General features: G+C 44.5%; 1 protein-coding gene across 1 annotated transcript in view; it reads left to right on the top strand.

The window, feature by feature from the left end:
* Window positions 1-18,609, top strand: part of PDZD2 (PDZ domain containing 2) — a 115,684-nt gene that overhangs the window by 23,495 nt on the left and 73,580 nt on the right. Inside the window, exon 2 of the mRNA XM_054714352.1 lies at window positions 12,559-13,060. Coding sequence (XP_054570327.1) covers window positions 12,605-13,060 — 456 coding nt within the window. The 5' untranslated portion in view covers window positions 12,559-12,604. The remainder of the gene's footprint in view (window positions 1-12,558; window positions 13,061-18,609) is intronic.

Raw genomic sequence — 18,609 nt, 5'->3', positions numbered from 1 at the left:
ACGCATTGCCTCTGCTTTTCCAGAGTTGAGGGCTGTCTCAAGCTCATAGCTGAGATGGATGGGGCAGTTGGCCACTTCCACCCACACCCTGAGAAACCACCTCACCCCTCCCAAACACTCACCTATGTTCTGTGCCTGTCTGAAATACCTCCTGTTTTCCCCAAGGCCCTTTTTTTTTTTTTTTTAATGGGTGTGGGGCATATTTCGGGTGTTAACACACCACTAAAGTGGTGTTAATGTGGGGAAAGGCCTCTTGGCTGTGAGAAGTTGCAGCCCTTCTGGATCCAAACCTGGTCATAATAAACAACAATAGGGCGGGACTTGACCACAGTGAGTCCCAGGGTCATTGCCAGGGTTGTTTACAAGCAGGTGAAAATGTCAATCCCAGCTCCACCCAGAGGAGCTCCTTCCTCTTCCCACAGCACTGGAGATGCAAATGTTCCAGACCCCTGACCAAGGCAAGATAATCTCTCTAAGCCTTAGTTACCGCATTTCTAAAAGATGGATCATAATGTCAACATTTTATGGGGTTGATTTAGATTGAAATGAGATGATGGGTGTGCGCAGTTAACTCAGGCCACAGCATGTAGCTACAGCTTAATCAATATTGGTACCTGTCCCCCTTGTCTGTTATAGCTCATGTTAGTTTTTGGAGCTTCTAATAGACATACACCATTAAAAGCAAGCTTTGCATTTCCATATCAACATTTATGCTGATGCATTCAATAATTTACAGTTTCTTTAATGCTTCGCTTGAAGTTATTTTTAAAATCCCAGGAGATAAAGACACATAAATGCCTCGGCATTTTTCTCATCTGAACATAACTAAACCAGGGGTCACAAAGATACTCGATGATGTCACAGCCACAACTGGTCTACAGACACATGAAAAGTGCACTGATTAGAAGCCAAGACATAAAGTGTGTTCTATCCACATCTGTAAGGACTTGGCTCATCTGTTTTCCTAGGCTAGAGTTCTGTTGATCTGGCTTTCTTGTAATTGAAGTTCTCCAAACCAATGAGAATCCTAGAGCATCCGGCAGATGGGTGAACGCAGGGAAAGCATCCCACAGATCCAGCTTCTTAGGGAGCACTCCTTTGCTTGGAGGGGAAGGTTGCACAACTTAGAAATGAACCTTGACAGATTATGAGACCTGTTCAGCCAACCATGCCTGCCAGAGAGCCTTTGAGAAGAAAGAAAAAGGAAAATCAGATTTAAAAACCCCTCAGTACCCTGTACAGAAGAGACTCAGGAGAAAAGCGGTGTTAGACATTAGCCAGAACACAATGATGGTGGTAGTCATTTTGCAATTTCTTAAGTGTCTTTTCTCTGCTGACTTCAAAACAGTGAAAGAAATACAGAAAAGAAGCCCACTATTTTGATGGAAGCTGTTTTGACATAAGTGAAACCAGGCTTGGCACGAGGTGGGGGCGTGCTGTGGCCAAGCCAATGGGACAGACCGGGAAGGATTGAAATGAGCTGGGGAAATTGCTTCAAGACGGAGCTGGATCCACTTGAAAGGGGAGGGAACTGGAGGGTACAGACATTTCATCGATGTTTGAATTAGTGTGAGAGTAGCATCCTGTGTGTTCTGGGGGACACAGACCCTCCGGGGTCTGTCTCCCTTCTTTACAGTCACCTCTTGGGAAAGGGAAGGAGGTGGCCGCCTTTTGAATGGTGCAGTTTGAGGGCTTGAGGATTGCTGGCTGGTTGTGAGCTCTCAGGTTTGGCTGGTTTGGGGAAAATGGGAGCAGGAAGGGAGAGTGTGTGTTACTCCCATAGCTTCCAGCAGCTTTCACTGTGGAGAAACCAGGGGGTGTGGCAGAGGCCATGTGGAACTCAGTCCCTGGGTCTGAGACTTTTTTTTATATATATATTTTTACTGATTTCAGAGAGGAAGGGAGAAGGAAAGAGAGAGAAAAATATCAATGATGAGAATCATTGATTGGCTGCTTCCTGCATGCCCCCTACTAGGGATCGAGTCTGCAACTCAGGCATGTGCCCTTGACTGGAATCGAACCCAGGACCCTATAGTCCACAGGCCCATGCTCTAGCCACTGAGCCAAACCGGCTAGGGCAGTCTGAGACATTTTGACACATTTCTCAGGGCTTGGTGGCTCTGAGGTTAGAAACCAAATTGAGCATAATCTGTGGGATGTGGTCTGCCGTCAGTTATACTTGAGCATTGATAGTAGCCTCTTCCACAGGGAGGACAAGGGCAACGCCATTTGTGGGAAAGCACAGGCATTGCCTTAGGAAATGTACCTGGGAGGACTGGACAGCAGGATATCAGGCAAGAGTGGTGGGCTGACCTGGCTTTTTGTTCCTCGGACCGAGCCTTTTTTCAGCCTCAGAGGCAAGTCATAGCAAAGAGCTCTGTGATATGAAGTCAGTGTCTTTGGCTGGCCGGGGAACAGGACATAGGGGAGGAATGGAGCTTCATTAGCATCGATCCATGCAAAGTGCAGATCCAGCAGACCCCAAGATTCAGAAACAACATGGAGAAAATAAAAAATTAAATGCAGTCAATATGAATGCACAGTGACTTGAATATATTAGCATATAGTACATATTCCATTACACTATGACATTAACTTGGTTTTTGGGACCGTTGCCTAGTTGATGTTAATGAGGAAAGATTTCCTTTTGAAGCCATTGGTTTACGATGATGTGGGACCAGTGGGAAGACTCAAGAAGACCACCTGGGAAAGAATGCCTAGTGAGGTCACATAAGGAACTTTGGAGGTAGATGGGCTACCTGGGTATCCATAGCCTCAACCGGAAGGAATGGGGTATTTGCTGGAATAATGTGAGGGGGAGGGATGGATGAGGTGCTAGCGGGGTCATGAAGGTGATCTTCTCAGGATAATTGGATGTGATCTGAGCAAAATGAGAAAGATATCAAAAGAGCATGAAGATTTTGTAGGGGGTAAATGACATAGAGGATGCAGAAGTAGTTAAAGTCTGGTGAGTAAGGACCAACCAAGAAGAAGTTGCTTTTAAGAAGCAACAGAGTGTGTTATAGACTTGTATACTTAAACCTATATAATTTTATTAACCAATGTCACCTCAATAAATTTAAAAAAAGTTTTTCTAAAAAAGCAAGACAGGAAAGACCACATGTTGTACATTTCCATTTATATGAAATGTCCAGAAGAGTCAGATCTTTAGAGACAGAAGGTGGTGGCTGGGATGGGAAAGGGCATTGACTGTAAAGTGGACACAAGGGGTCTTATTGGGGTGACAAAAATATTCTAAAACTGACTTATGGCAATGGTTGCACTACTTGGTAAATTTCCTAAAATTCGTTGAGTTATCTATTTGAAATGGGTGAATAATATGATAGGTAAAATAGGCCTAACAAAGTTGTTTTTAAAGAGCCTTTGTAAGTAGAAGGGATCTTCTCATTGCCCAGTCATTTTTTGTGGTATTTACTATGTGCCGGCCCCTGTGCTAGTGTGTGGGGGTGCACACAGTGAAATCTTGGCAAATAGCATCACTAGGCCATTTTCAAAGAAAGCAAATGGCTACTAAGAATTTTGACCTCACTAGTCATTACTGACTTGCAAACTATGACGTGAGGTCGCTTTTGACTGTCAGATTGGCCAAGCTTCAAAAGGGTGATAATATTCAGGAACAAATGGTTTTCTAAGACACGACTGGTGGGATTCTAAACTATTGCCCCCGACTTAGAGGGAAAACTGGAGTACATAGGAAACACTGGAATGTGCTTTTGACTCAGCAAGAACTTTGGGCGCTGAAAGTTCACCTAAAGGAATTTATCCTCAGGAGGCGTTAGATACCATGAGTGTTCTGACACCTCTCATATTTCTGTCTCCAGACCAGTCCCCTGCTCCAGAATCCAGATTCAGATCTCTAGCTGCCCACACAACAACCACACAAGCATCTCCGACTTAACACACCCAGAACTTAACTCCAGAATAGGCCTCCGAACTCAAAATCAGTCAAAGAGCCCAACCCTCAAAGGCTGCTCTACCAGCCTACATGATGGGACCCCATCCTTCAGTTGCTGAAGCCAAACCCCTAGACACCGTCCTTGACCTCTCCCTTTCTCTCATACCCTGTATGGGATCCAAAAGCAAAAGTTGTTGACTCGACCTTCAGAGCAGATCACAATCCGGGCCATTTCTTACCATCTCCATGCTGCTCCACCTGAGCTGTGTCTCCCTAGAATTTCCGAACATCATGGCCTCTCTGGTCTCCCTCCATCTACTCTTGCCCAGTTCTCAACACAGAAACATAGGGGTTGTTTCAAAATATACTGTCTATCACATGACTCCTCTGCTCAAAACTCAACACTCCCATTTTGCACAAAAGTCTTGAAACATCTAACGGGACCTTGCAATATATTGGTCTCCGTTACCTCTCCTCTCTTCCTCCCCTCCTTGCTTCACTCCCCTGCAGCCACAAAGGCCTCCTTGATTTTCCTCAAACACACCAGACACAGACCCGCTTCCAATGGACCACTTTTGCACTGGCTTTCCCTCTGTCTGGAACGTTCCTCCAGGCGGCTGTATGGCCAACTCTTTCATCTTCAAGTGTCTGCTCCAGGCACTCCCCCAGGGCTGCTGCCTTTGCCACAGTGTTTCAGATTCCGCCTGATTCTTCCAGCTCCTGGCATGCTCAGGCCTCTCTCTCCTGTTCAAGGTGTTCTGTTTTCCACAGCGCGTCTCGCCTTCTGACGCACTGTAGAGTCGGATGCTTATTTTAGCAGGTCTGCTGTGTACTGTCTGTCTCCCATGCTAGGTTGCAAGCTCCACAGGGACAGGAGCCATTTTGCTCACTGCTGCACCCCAGGTGCCTAAAACAGTGTTTGGCATGAAGTAGGTACTCAGTAACGGTTTGTTGAATGAATCAATGAACGAATGGATGGGTAAGGACCAAGTAGTAATTGTATAAACAAAAAAATAGCATTATGTCATGAGAACAAAAGTGAACCGAGTTCCCAGGTACAGTCTGGTGCTCATCATTTCCCTGGTGAGGTGAGATTGACTCATTCGTGTACCGAGGAGTCTGACTTTACCAGCTCTCCCTTCGGTCCCCTGGGAAAACGTGACCATCACCAGGATGAGTTAGCAAATCCGTGTGGCTGGAGTTCTAACTTGATTCTGTATGGACTGCAGGTGATCTCAGATTGTTATTAAAAACCCTGCTTCTCTCACAGCAATTTAATAAAGAAGTGCAATCATTTCCAAGTAGGAGCTTGGAGTTCTCTTCCGAGGGCCAGGAGCTCCACAGTGTGTTTTACAAGGTCAGCTTTCATTGTTGATCAGTCATTTCAACTTAATTTAGCTTCTGAATTCCTGCTTCCAAAAGGCATGCGGCTGCTTTTAGAAAAGCTTTTATTGATTGATGCAGGAATGAGGTGCATGAAAACCTTTGAGGAAAAGTGAAAGTTCATGTGCACTTACTGCTCCAGGATATTCTGTTTCCTTCCTGTGAGGCTGTCCTGGAGTTGGACCCGCACAGTGCATCCTATAGTGGCGATTCTCTGCGATGAGAGCTGTGAATCCAAACCAATCTTGTTAGTTTGAGAGGTGAGGTTTTCAGATAAACATGAAAATCAGTCACACCTCGTTGCATGGAAATCAAAATAATTTTTTCATTGGTCATACGATTTAGCTGCTGCTTATCCATTGTTTTTCTGCAGTGTCTCTCCCCCCTCCACCCATTTATATCCAGAAGCTCTTAGCAGGAAACAGAGAGAGAGATAGCTCTGCTTCAGCACAGAACAGAGAGTGCAGCCTGTGTTTGCAGGAGATGGAATCTGAGCAGGGACGGGCCAGAGGGGGGTACGCTTAGTGCTGATGGACACAAATGTAGCTGCTGCCTGCGAGGCCGACACACTGAATTCAATCAGTGTTTGTGGAATCAAGGGGCAGAGCACCCACCGTCTTTCTTACTCCTCCTCCTCACATCATTCCTCTGTTTAAAGATTTGTTTTCAGTATTGGTTTGATTTAGGGTGCATAGTGATATTTATTTAAAAGTGACTAGTGCCAAGAACACTTTATCATTGAGCTCCTTTTATAAGTTTGATTTTGGGGAACAAGACCAATTACCATATAAACCAGTTCTGTGTATTGTCTTGCTATCTATGTCAAAACTATGATTTTACTCTACCAGTAAACTAATAGCTCAGCCTGTCACGGTTTCATGGATGCCAGCAGAAGACACGCTATTCTTGGGTCAGAGATGAAAAGACAGCTTATTATTCATGGAAATAGCAGTGGCCAAAGTGTTAGCGTTATTTGTACTCGCTACTTCCCCACGCTCCATCTCCCTGAGGGCAATGTGGACCTCTGTGCTGGTGTATAGATGAGTATGATTTAAATTTCACTGTTGTGTGGTGATGGCAACAAGTTTTGGTAACTGATATTTTGGTTTGGGTTTGAAAGGCTTATATTGTACTACTAGAGGCCTGGTGCATAAAATTCATGCGGCGGCAGGGGGAGGAGGGTGTCCCTCAGCCTGGCCTGTGCCCTCTTGCAATCTGGGACCCCTCAGGTAGGGTCCCTAGGCCTGGCTGGTGATCAGGGCCTATCGGGGCTTTCTTTCCCCTGGCTGCCAGCAGCTGGCCCTGCCCCCGCCACTGCCACTGCTTGCCATCTGTGTGGCACTGCCCTCCCACCCCCCACCACCAGTCGCCTCCCTCTGTGAGCGACAGGTATGGAGTGCGATCACTTTGCTGGCCTGGGCCTCCCTCTGTGGGGCAATCGCTGGCTGGCCCCACGTACCTGCCACAGCGTTGCTGGGCAATGGCGGGGCCCCCGAACCAATTGCACCACACCCGCCTTGGCTGGCCTGTCGCCACTGCATGTCATAGCGTGGTCATCCGGAAGGTCGTCTGGATGGTCATTCTGCTGTTTGGTTGATTTGCATATTACGCTTTTATTATTATAGACTAGAGGCCCAATGCACGAAAATTCATGCAAGAGTAGGCCTTCCTTCCCCCGGCTGCCGGTACTGGCTTCCCTCTGGCACCCAGGACCCGGGCTGCTTCCTTCTGGCCGCCACCGCTGCCAGGCATCCGGGACCCGGGTGGCTTTCCTCTGGCCCCCACTTTGTCCAGAAGGACGTCTGGAATGACGTTTGGTCTAATTAGCATATTACCCTTTTATTATTATAGGTAGGTCGGGGGGGGGGGGGAATCAAATAAACAGTTACTCCGATTCTTCACTCTCAACTTGTGTTCCCCCACCTCAATTTTATGATAAAAATTAATACACATTTTATAATAAAGAAAACATACTGATTTATCTATATTCTTTACTCTGGACTCCAGATAAAGGAGAGAAGGAAAGAATTGCTGAACCCCAGCCATTCATGCAGAATAGAGGAGGTGAGAAGTGGTAAAAATTGGCTTCATCAGTAGCCCTCCCGCAAAGCAGCAGTTGGAACACTGTCCCAGTTTATTTCTACTGTAAGCGTTGACTGATCCCGTTTCAAAGCCTCACTGGTGCCTGAGCCCATCTTCCTCCAGCTGATGAGGGCTGACTTTCTCCCTCGCTGCTCTAGGAAAGGAGTACATTGACTGATTTTCAGAAAAGGCCTTATGAGCACCAAGGATATCATTCACTCTTATCAGCACCACTTTCAGCGTCTTCCAAAGATAGTTTGGCTCTTACTAAGGAGGGTTGTGGAATCTGGGAGAAGTATGCCCCAGATTCATCGTAGCTGGGAGGCCACACCTGAGAGAGACTGCCCTGGGGGAACGTGGTTACTAAATGACTCCAGGAAATAATGATCATCATCTTCCCATCCTCTCTTATAGAGCTGTCCATACTTGCCTTCCTCTGTTTCCCAGCCAAGTCTTCACTGGGAAAGTAATCTGTATGTATTTAACACTTCCTCTCAAACCATTGTTCTCTGGGAACCAACAGATTCACACACAACCCCAGGCAGCCCTCTGGATTAATTTGGTTTAGCAGGTTTTCAGAGGACCACAAACAGCTTTTCAGCCTCCCATTACTTCTTAGGCAAGAAAAATTGATCTCCGTTTGTCCTGTGTGTTAGACCAGGTGCTGTGAGCAGCTGGTTCCATTCCATAAAACTCAGGCTCTGTCATAATTGTTGTCTATAAACATCTTCTTGTAGTCAGTGTTTACTCTCCTGCTGTCCCCTGGGAACCTGGCATAGTCAGATGAATGTCTGCTTTGGCGAAAAGTCCGAGTTCAGAATTCCTTCATGTGTTCTCTGAGTTATGCCATGTTTTCATGGCATTGTAGTACAGGCCAGTGCCCGTTGGTGGTGCCAGGTTACTCTCAATTACACATGGATAGACACTCGTGGTTCAGCTTGGCAGCACCCCTTTGTGGGTTCACACTGTGTGCCAGGCATCAGGAATCGATGGCTGAATGCCCAAAATGGTTTTCAAAGACACCTGGAGATTGCTCCTTCCAAGGGCTTTGGCCAAATAGTCCAGGATATCAAACTTTTATAGCTCCCTCAAACCCTCTTTTGACGGAATCAGGGCATGGATAAATAATGCGTGTCTTTGGCCTTCCAATACCTCCCCCTCTTGTCTCCTACCTCTCCATTTTCATGTTCTTCAAACTCCAGACTTCAGCTTTTCCAAGCACCAATCTCACCTGCCAATCCCTGAAGAGCCAGACTCCAGAATTATGACAGAGCTTCAAGAAACAGAGGAGGCACTCAAAACATTATTTGTATAAAGCACTTTTTTAGGGGAAGGGAGAAGAAAGGGATCTGTTCTGAAAGATGCCTGCAGAGGTCGAGTGAAATGAAGAACCACACACATTCCAGAAGCAGGGTTCTAAGCTAGAATTCGGAACCTCATTTCTGGATATGTTTCTACCACTGAGCCATACTGGCCTTGGATGAGACTTTTTCTAAGTCATGAGATTACATTCCATTCCTTCTTTCTCAAAGGTTGACTTTGAAGTTTACAGATTCTAATAGTGGCTACGAATCCTCCTGAACAGAAAAGGGGATGTGGAAGTATGAATTAGCCAGGAAGGGGCTGGAAATGTTAGGAAATAGGGAATGTGGGGGCATTGCATTTAAGATGATTCTCAAACAATTGTAAGAAAATTACCCTCTGCCTAAAAGTCTTCCTGACCAACTTTCTAGAGTGCCCATAATTCATTCACTACACTTTGTCTTTGGGGTGACCTTAGAAAATTCTGTGTCCAGGAAGAAATAAAACAACCTGTCATACAGTTCCCCTGAAGGTGACAGGGTCTTATTTATTGCTAGGAAGCCAGGAGAGGACAGGGAGGTGGTACTGAACTAAAGATCAACTCCTCTTGCTTTGTAATGTTGCTGAGTGTGGACTCTGCAGAAGGAATAAAATACTCTCAGTCATGGAACCGTCCAAGGTTCGTAGAGCTTTCGTGAGAGTAGAGATGAGAAAGATACACTTGAGTCAATGGGCCAGCCTTTTGGATGCTGAAAAGAAGGTCCCTCTGTACAACCCACCAAGTTGTTCAGCGTTTCGGTACAAAAGGTAGAGTCCCAGAAACAATTTTAAAGGAATTGACACCCACCCACCCCCGCCCAGGTGAAATCTCTCTCAGTTTGTTGGGAAATGTCCAAGAGGCCTAGACAACTCGGATGTAAGAAGAACATTTCTGTTTTTCCAGGGTGATGTTTTGTCCTTGGCATTGTACGGGATTGTTGGGAGGCTTGCTGCTTTAACCCCCAGAACTCTTCCTGGGACAGTAGCATCCACAGTCGTTAGAACATGAAAGTAACTTAGATGACCCATTGTAACGCCTCATTTTACAGATGAGGGGACTGCAGCTCCTGGGAAGGTAACAATGGAAGAAGCAGAATTGCACAGCAAACATAGCATGGGCTTGGGGATCAGACAGGCCTGGGTCTCCCACTTAGCAGCATGGGAACCTGGGCAAGTGAATCAATATTTCTGAGCCTCAGGTTCTTCTTCTGTAAACAGTTCTTAGGGCTTACCTACTCAAAAGTGAACTCAAAACTTGGCCAATATTATTTTATTTGCTATTGTTTTCTTAATTGAAACATAATTTAAATAACATACAATTCGCCATTTTAAAGGGGATATATCTAATTCCACTTTATTTTAAGTGGATATATCTAATTCACCACTACCTAGTTCCAGAACATTCCCATCATCCCCTCACCCCTAAAAAACCCCTGTGCCTATTAGCAGTCAGTCCCAGTTTTCCCCTTCCTCTAGTTTCTGGCAACCACTAATCTACTTTTCATCTTAGTGGATTTGCCTATTCTGAACATGGGGCAATTAGTGGAACCATATAGGTGGTCTGGCATCTTTCACTTAGCATGTTTCCAAGCTTCACCTAAGTTGTAGCATATACTTCTTACTTTTTATCGCCAAATAATATTCCATTATATGGATGTACCACATTTTGTGTATATATTCACCAGTTGATAAAAATTGGGGGAAATTACCATTGCTTTACACGGTTGGGCCAAAGGCAGAACTTTGGGCATCTAATTCTCAACCTGTTATGCAATTTTACTACTGCATAACATCTGTTTTTCCATAACATCTGAGTATATGCATTGTATTCATAATAGTGGTTTGCTCAAAGAAACGCTTACTACCTGGCCAACCGCTGTTAGGATTTTATACCTTTACAAGAATTTTTTCTAGTGTGAGAAAAGAGACCACAACAATCCAAGGAAATAAAATCTAAACACTGTAGAAAATTTATGCTAAAAACCAGGTTTCATTTTCATTACTATACTCCAGTGGACTGGTCTTTAAACCTCTTCCTCCCACTGTATTTCACAGAATAATCTGAGTCTTGTATGATATCTTTTATCTACCTGGGTTTTATGTGTAAGTTTATTGCCATGGTTTATAGCCTAAAACAGCGGTCGGCAAACTGCGGCTCGCGAGCCACATGCGGCTCTTTGGCCCCTTGAGCGTGGCTCTTCCACAAAATATCACGGCCTGGGCGAGTCTATTTTGAAGAAGTGGTGTTAGAAGAAGGTTAAGTTTAAAAAATTTGGCTCTCAAAAGAAATTTCAATCGTTGTACTGTTGATATTTGGCTCTGTTGACTAATGTTTGCCGACCACTGGCCTAGGATCAAAGAGTTTTTATTAGCTTTGGTTGATTTTTAAAGGCCCTTCTGTTTTGTTCACTTTACTCCATGGCAAATTCAGAATTATTCTCTTCTTCAGTAGGATAGTCACTTTCATTGCATTAGGTATGGGGAATATATGCCTCTGGCCCAGAACTTTACAGTTTAAACATAGCTGGTCATCTCCCCTTCCCATGCAAAAACTGCCCCAGCTCGCAGGGCTGGTTTCAGGCCTAGAGGGAGTGTAGCTAGGTTGGTTTACTGGGGAAAGTTCTGTTTTTCACTGATTGAAAATGAAGTCCTTTCCTTGGTGGGCTCATGAAGACCAGCAGCAAGTCTGACTCGTTAAGGAGTGGCTGTTGACATTGTTTGCTTGGGAACCGGTGATGTGTAGAATGTGGCAAGGTTCCAGTGGCAAAGGCATGTCCCTGGGTTCATCTGGGGTTCATGCTTCCTTATCTTGGATGGCACGGGTGGAGGGTCCAGCCCAGCCTGGTTTCCTGACTTTGAGCAAGTATTTTCTTTGCTGAAGCTTTAATGACTTGGTGTGATCACCGCTAATTACTCATCTCATCTGATGTTCTGTTTTCTTGTTATCCTTTAAGATCTGGAGTAGTATTGTGTGTCAGGCTTCTTGTGCATCGTCTCTTTTCTATTATTTCCTGCTCCTCTGTGTTTGGCAGCCCTGAAATACATGAAAAAACAACTGAGCTGGCCCTTCTTTTCTTCAAGCTAAGGCTCCCTCTTCCCTCCCACTATTTCTGGTTCACACAGTTGGCACAGCCTTTTTTGTCCTGGTCACTGGGTCTGTGCTGCCCACTTTGTCAGTGTTCCTTTTCATGTGATGCCCAGACTGGGAGCGATGGCCCACGTGTGCTGTGGACAATCCAGACTAGAACATTACCGAGAAACGAGCCGACACCCCTTTAATGCGGGACACACATGCCAGTGCTTACTGCCAGTTGCATCTCGATACCAGCCAACACCACTCCACCCCCCGCCTTCTTTTTCCTTTAACTGCTGTGAGGCAGAGGTTCCTGTTGTTGTGCAGTTGATTTTTTGATCGTAAGAGCAGAGCTTTACATTTCCCCCAATCTATTTTACCCTGGGAGCTTGCAGTGTTACTACGTCGGAACCGTAAGAGTGGGCGGCTAGGATAATTCTGATGCAAGAAGTTGCTGAGTGGAGGATTTCTTTTTAATTTAATGGTGTGTTAGGATTGGCTCTGTTAATAGGAGCAGCCTTCTCTGATTACCTATCCTAGGGTACTTTCATTAGGAAGTTCTAGTTCACTTGGTTTTTCTGCTTTGTTTTGGAGTCCTTTTTAGCATCCACAATTACATAGATTAAAAGGATGAAACGAGTGTTAAGTCTCAATCTGCTTAATCGCATGGGTCCTGTGTGGGGCACTGAGCGTGCCCACCGCTGCATTGTGGAGAGGGCCGCTTGGAGGGTCCTAACCGCTCCTTTGTCTGTGTTTGCTGCAGTTACCTGGCTGAGCAGTGCTGGAATGGCGGCTTCCTCTACCTGATCATGCTGCGCCGCTTCAAGCACAAGGTCCATTCTCCTTACAATGGCAACAGCGGCAACAGCTCGGAGCCAGGAGAGACACCGACCTTGGAGCTGGATGACCGAACCGTGAAAAAGGGGAAGAGAACAAGAAAGTTTGGAGTCATTTCCAGGCCTTCTACCCACAAGGCCACTGAAGAATCCAAGAGCGGCACTGGGTGTGAGCTGGACAATGGCCCCGTCTCTGAGCTGGACAATGGCCCAGACCCAGAACTTGGAAATGGCCATGCCTTTGAGCTAGAAAATGGCCCAGACTCTCTGAAGGAAGTGGCTGCATCCCATCTAGACGGGTCAGACGTGGACAGAGGGGCAGAGCCTAGAGTTCCAAAGACAGAGACTCCTCTGCCCACAAGCAATGATAAATGCCACTTCTCAAAATCGGGGAAGACGGACTTCCAATCAAGCGACTGCCTGGCGAAGGTAAGGTTTGGTTTGCTTGCGGAACCTGAATTGTAAAAGTAATGTTTTTTTAGAAGTTGCTTTTTTTTAAAGCTTAGAAAATATGTCTAAGGTGAACTTGCATTTAGAAGCCAACCCATTTATTAAGATAAATGATCAGAGGACATAGCAATAACAACCAAAAAGTCCAAGTCATTTCGTCCCACTTAAATAGAGAGCGAGTCGAGTGATCCTAAGTGGAAAATGCAAGCCTTCTGTGGAATAATTTGAGTCATATGAGGCCCAGATGAAGTACTTGAACTGCATCATTATTTATCACTGCTGTCACCAGGAGAATTGCCACTGCGAGGCCAAGAATTCCTGGTGGCAGTTGATAGCATAAATATCCAAGCCTCGCTATTACACAGGAAGGATGTCCAGCATGCAGGGAAGCATCTGCTTTTATTTTTAACACTTCAAAACCAGTGACATTTTCATGGGATTATGTTATTACACTGCTGAATTCCAGCGAAGTTTAGGAACATCACAAACATCTCTGATACTATGATATCCAGCTGTGATGGTCAGGGCTGGTCTTACTACCTAAAGGCAAAGCAGATGTGGTATATTCTGAAGCACATCTGAGGCATGCTTCTAGCCTCAAATGGTCTCCCCGGTTTTATCCAGCTCTCTCTCGTTAAGTTACATTTCTGCAGGCCAAGCATGCTCTTTCCAAGAATCCTCTTGGCAGATACTCCTGTGGATTCTTTTTTTAAAAAATATGTTTTTATTGATTTTAGAGAGGGAGGGAGAGGGAGAGAAAGATGGAAACATCAATGATGATAGAGAATCATTGATTGGCTGCCTCCTGTATGTCCCCTTCTGGTGATCAAGCCCACAACCCGGGCATGTGCCCTTGACTGGAATCAAACCCGGGACCCTTCAGTCCACAGGCCGACACTCTATCCATTGAGCCTAGGGCTCCTGTGGATTCTTAATGAAGCTATAACATTCTAAGTGGTTCCTTATTGGTGTCTTCTCTGACTCAGGAGGCACCCTAGAAATGGGGGAGAGAGTTGGAAAGGTGGAAAATGAGCCCAGAGGGAAGTATCCAGCTCAGCTTTGTTGGGAGGTGGAACCATATGAGTGAATGTCATTTCTAAAGGCTGTTTTATGCATATTTCTGCAATTGTAGCCAATCTGTATAATGGGTTGAGAATAATCAAAATAACCCTCTCTTAAAGGACCACATTCCTTCATTTGAGGAGCTGGGTGATCGTCTTAAAGCCTTTCACAGAGGGAGGCATCTTTGTGGATGGAATGTGTAAACAGATTAGAAGAAAAATCAATGTTTTTATCAATGACTTTTCTACCAAGTTATGCTCCCCCAAAAAGGATGAAGGGCAAAGAAAGCATTATAATTCCCACCCCAAAAATTAAGGTCAATAAAAATATAGTCCCTCCCCCATCCAAAAGTAGCCCCAATCAGCCCTGATCGCCAGCCAGGCCCAGGGACCCTACCTGTGCATGAATTTCATGCACCGGGCCTCTAGTATTCCTATAAACCTTTTATAAGCTGAAATGGCCTAAAGCAAAGTAGCAATTCCTATTAATTTATATGGAAACATTTTTTTTTGCATTCCCAGGTCCCCCAAATAATCTACCAATCATACAAATAACACACAAAATCTAAAATAACACTAACATAGTAAAAGTAGTGCCATTCTCACTGCTTGGGGTGCATGCTGCCTCTGTAACCGCCCCCTGGAAAACAAGTATTGGACGCTATTTTCTCTTTTTGCTCTTTTCATAAAAGCAAAAGTCCTCTTTGGATTTCTTTCAGTGAGTGAAAACAGGTCTACTGTAGGTCTTTTGTAAAAGCGTGGTGTCATAACATGAACTTTAGAAAAAGCAAGTAACACCTGTGTTATAATACAGGGTACCCCCAGAAATGTATACACACTTTGAATGATTATAAAGTCAGTTCATTTTCAAAATTTAAAAGAATCTACAGAAATGAATAATTTTTTTTTGTCAATACCTATTTTCAAACTGATGCCTGTTCTGGTCCAGGCACTGCTGATAATATGGAGCAATGGAACCACTCCATCAAGAATCATTTCATTCAGTATTTGTGCACCCTCAGTTCGTCAACTGTTGCTGGTTTTGTCCCATAAACTTCATCTTTTATGTATCCCCATAAAAAAAAAATCTAGTGGGTAAATTTTCTTTGTTCAAAGCTTACTAGTAGTCTGGCTTCACCTACTATTTTAAATCAGTTAAGTGTGAAAATTAAATGAGTTATCTGGTATTAAAGTGTGTATACATTTTGGGGAGCATGCCCTTTGTATCCACACTTTGAATAATTATAAAGGCAGTGTTTGTACTTCAATTGCATTTTCAAACTTCTAGTAGCATTTTAGGCTGAATTCCCTTTGTTCAAAACTTAGTCTGGCCGAAACAAAATAAACGAGCCATCAGCTGTTAAAGTGTGTATACATGTTTTTGGAACAACCTGTGTATTCCTTATCAATGTATACTATATCTTGATATGATTTCCCCCAGTGATTAGATTGTAAATATGTAGAAAGCTGAGATGAAGAAAAATAAGTTAGAGAGTATTGACATTTTTTTTTATTGTTTAAGGTATTATAAATAGTAGTACATATGTCTCTTCTCCCGCCCCCCGACCCCGCTGGAGGTAGGGGAGGCCGGGGGGAGGTCAGTGGGGGGGGGGGGAAGAGTATTGACATCTTTAATCATTTTGAAGGTTTAAGGTAGCAAAAATTTAAGGTTGACTCTCACATACAATTTAAAGAACAGGCTTTCATTTGTTGTAGATGAGTGAAAATAATTTGGAATGCTCTTAAAAGAAAGAAAAACACCAAACTTTTAAGAAAGTATCATCCTCTGCTCATCTTTTTAAAAATATTTTTTAATTGATTTCAGAGAGAGGAAGGGAGAGGAGAGAGAGATAGAAACATCAACGATGATGAGGGGGAATCATCGATCGACTGCCTCCCGCACTGGATGCCAAGCCTGCAAACCAGGCATGTGCCCTCACCTTGAATTAAACCGTGACCTTTTGGTTCGTAGGTCAACACTCAACCACTGAACCACTCTGGTCCAGCCTCTGCTCATCTTAATTAAAGGCAAATAACATAAACTTGAACTTCTACATTAGACTACCTGAAGACTACAACTATCAGAGTACCTGACTTTTACACTCAAGGTCACATATCCAAGAAAATATAAAGAAAATTCTGGCGAAAAAACAAACTTGATCTATTGCCTTTGGGGCATTTTTTTTTTTAAGGCCATATGCCTATAGAAAGAAGAGAGTTATCAGCTGGAATTAGCATTCTTCATCCCTGTCCATAATCTATAGACTGTATTAGTGACTCTTGGTCTTGGAAAGTCAGAATATTCTTAGACACGAATTCAACCCCAAAAGTGTCATCATTAGATGCATTTATCAAAAATTGATAGAAGTAGCTCCCCCGCCCCCCACATTCAGATAGTACCCAGTAGATCTTCACAGAAGGTTACTTAGGTCCTTGGGCCGGTGGATTTTTATATTTTACTCCAGAATGAGCCCAAGGCCATGCTAAAATGGAATTTCCAGAAAAACAAAAATTAGCTATTTACCTCTTAAGCCTTTCAGGGGGAAAATTCCATCCATTTGAATAATGGGAGATTAAACCTGTCAGAACTGTTCCGTTTCTGCTTTATTAATGATTTAATATATCTAAAAAGACTTAATAAATTACAGAGAAGGCTTATAGTGATCGTTAGACCATTTTTAATTGTCAGGTGCTCCTTTTTCATAGTCTGTTATTTGTTACTGATTTTTATATGCTTTTATATCCTGTATCCCAGAGCTGTAGGAAAATACTTTCTCTAACAAATACCTTCTTTTAAAAAAAACACACATATTTTATATGGTTCTATAAAATATTAGCACATAATGATAGGGATGCAATCAGATTCATTTTTAAAAATATAAAATTTGGGCCCATCATCTAAAACATAAGAACCTCCTAGGACATAGATAAGCAGTTTTAGAGATGTGTTCAGTGACTTATACCGTCTAGTAGAAATCATTACTCATCCGAGGTGACAGTTTTTGCAAGCCTGTTTAGACATATGTGTAGTATTTTTGTAATGCTGCGTGATAAAAATGAATACAACCAAAGGTAGTCACTTAACAAAAACAATCCTACCCTTTGCCAGGCAGGTGAGTTATTCACTGCTGGCGCATGTGTCCCTGGGGACCTTTGTCTTCCCCTCGTGCTTGTAACCTGCCCTCTACAGCACCAGACCTTCCTTGGGCCTTTAGCAGAGACTTCAGGAAGGTCTTAATCTTCAGGGCAGGATGGGAAACTCAGGAGATTGACATGCAGGACGTCTCCCAGGTGGTCCCTGATGTTTGCAGCAAGCAAACGCAGCATCAGGATGATCCTCTTCTAGGAAGCCCCCGTGGTCACTGAGTGAACTTGTGTCCTCCTACATGGTAATGTCTCCCAAGTCCGTGTCTGCACCTTCACCTCCCTCCTGAACCCCGAGTTTCTACCAGTTGCCTACAGGATGTCTCCATCTTGGTTATTTCACATCATGCCTAAACCTCAATGCATCCCTTTCCCACACCACTAAGTCTGCTCCAGCGTTCCAGGTCTCACCACCCACAAGCTGCCCAAACCAGAAACCTGCCTCAACTAGTGACCACTCATCCTGGTTTGCCCAGAACTTTCCCTGGTTTTGCAACGACAGTCCCATGTCCTGGGAAATGTCTTTATCCCAAGCTGGGGACAGTGGTGTCCTGGAGTCAGCTGAAATTCTGCCCTCTCTCTGACACCTTGTCCAGTCAATCACCAAGTCCTGTCAACTCCTGCTTCCTTTAGGATCTCCCTGCTCACCCCACTTCTCTTTCCTCCACTCCCACAACCTTAGGTCGGGGCCAGGCTGCTTTCATGTCTCATCTGGGCGGTCACAGTAGTCTCCTACCCCTCTCACTGTCCCCACTCTCATCGCATCATCCGCTGTCCCCACTGCAACCAGAGGGCACATCTCATTGCACATGCACCAGCATGCCCGCATACACTACTGCTTAAACACTTCTGACGGGTCCACTTGCCTTTGGGGTAACAGCCAAGCACCTTGGCTTGCATAGTGCGTGAGGCCCAGCATTATCTGATCCCTCCTTAACTCTCTGCCTCCTTGATTTGGGCTGGGTGAGTTATAGTTGTTGTGTGTGTTTTTTTCCAAAAGGCCATGCTCACTCTTGTCTCTGAGCCTTTGCAGATGCTGCTCTCACTATACTGTCTTCTCCCTTCCGCAGCTGAGCTTCTACCTTTCCTGGAAACCAAGCACAATAACACCCTCTCAAGGAGGCTCCATAACCCGCCCCCATCTTCAGACATCTCCTCTCTGGGCTCCTGCATTAGTCCCTGTTTATCTTCATCAATGCATGAATCCCACATATTCCAAATACCATTTGGCTGTGGTTCCCAGTAGACTTTAAGGGCAAAGACCTTATTTGTCTCTCCTAACTCAGTGCCTTGCACCTGTAGGTGCTCTGTAGCTATTAGTTA

This window comes from Eptesicus fuscus, chromosome 4 (assembly GCF_027574615.1).
Source record: "Eptesicus fuscus isolate TK198812 chromosome 4, DD_ASM_mEF_20220401, whole genome shotgun sequence".
Classification (NCBI taxonomy): Eukaryota; Metazoa; Chordata; class Mammalia; order Chiroptera; family Vespertilionidae; genus Eptesicus; species Eptesicus fuscus.
The sequence above is the reverse complement of the archived record's forward strand: the minus strand, read 5'-3'. Positions and strand labels throughout refer to the sequence as shown.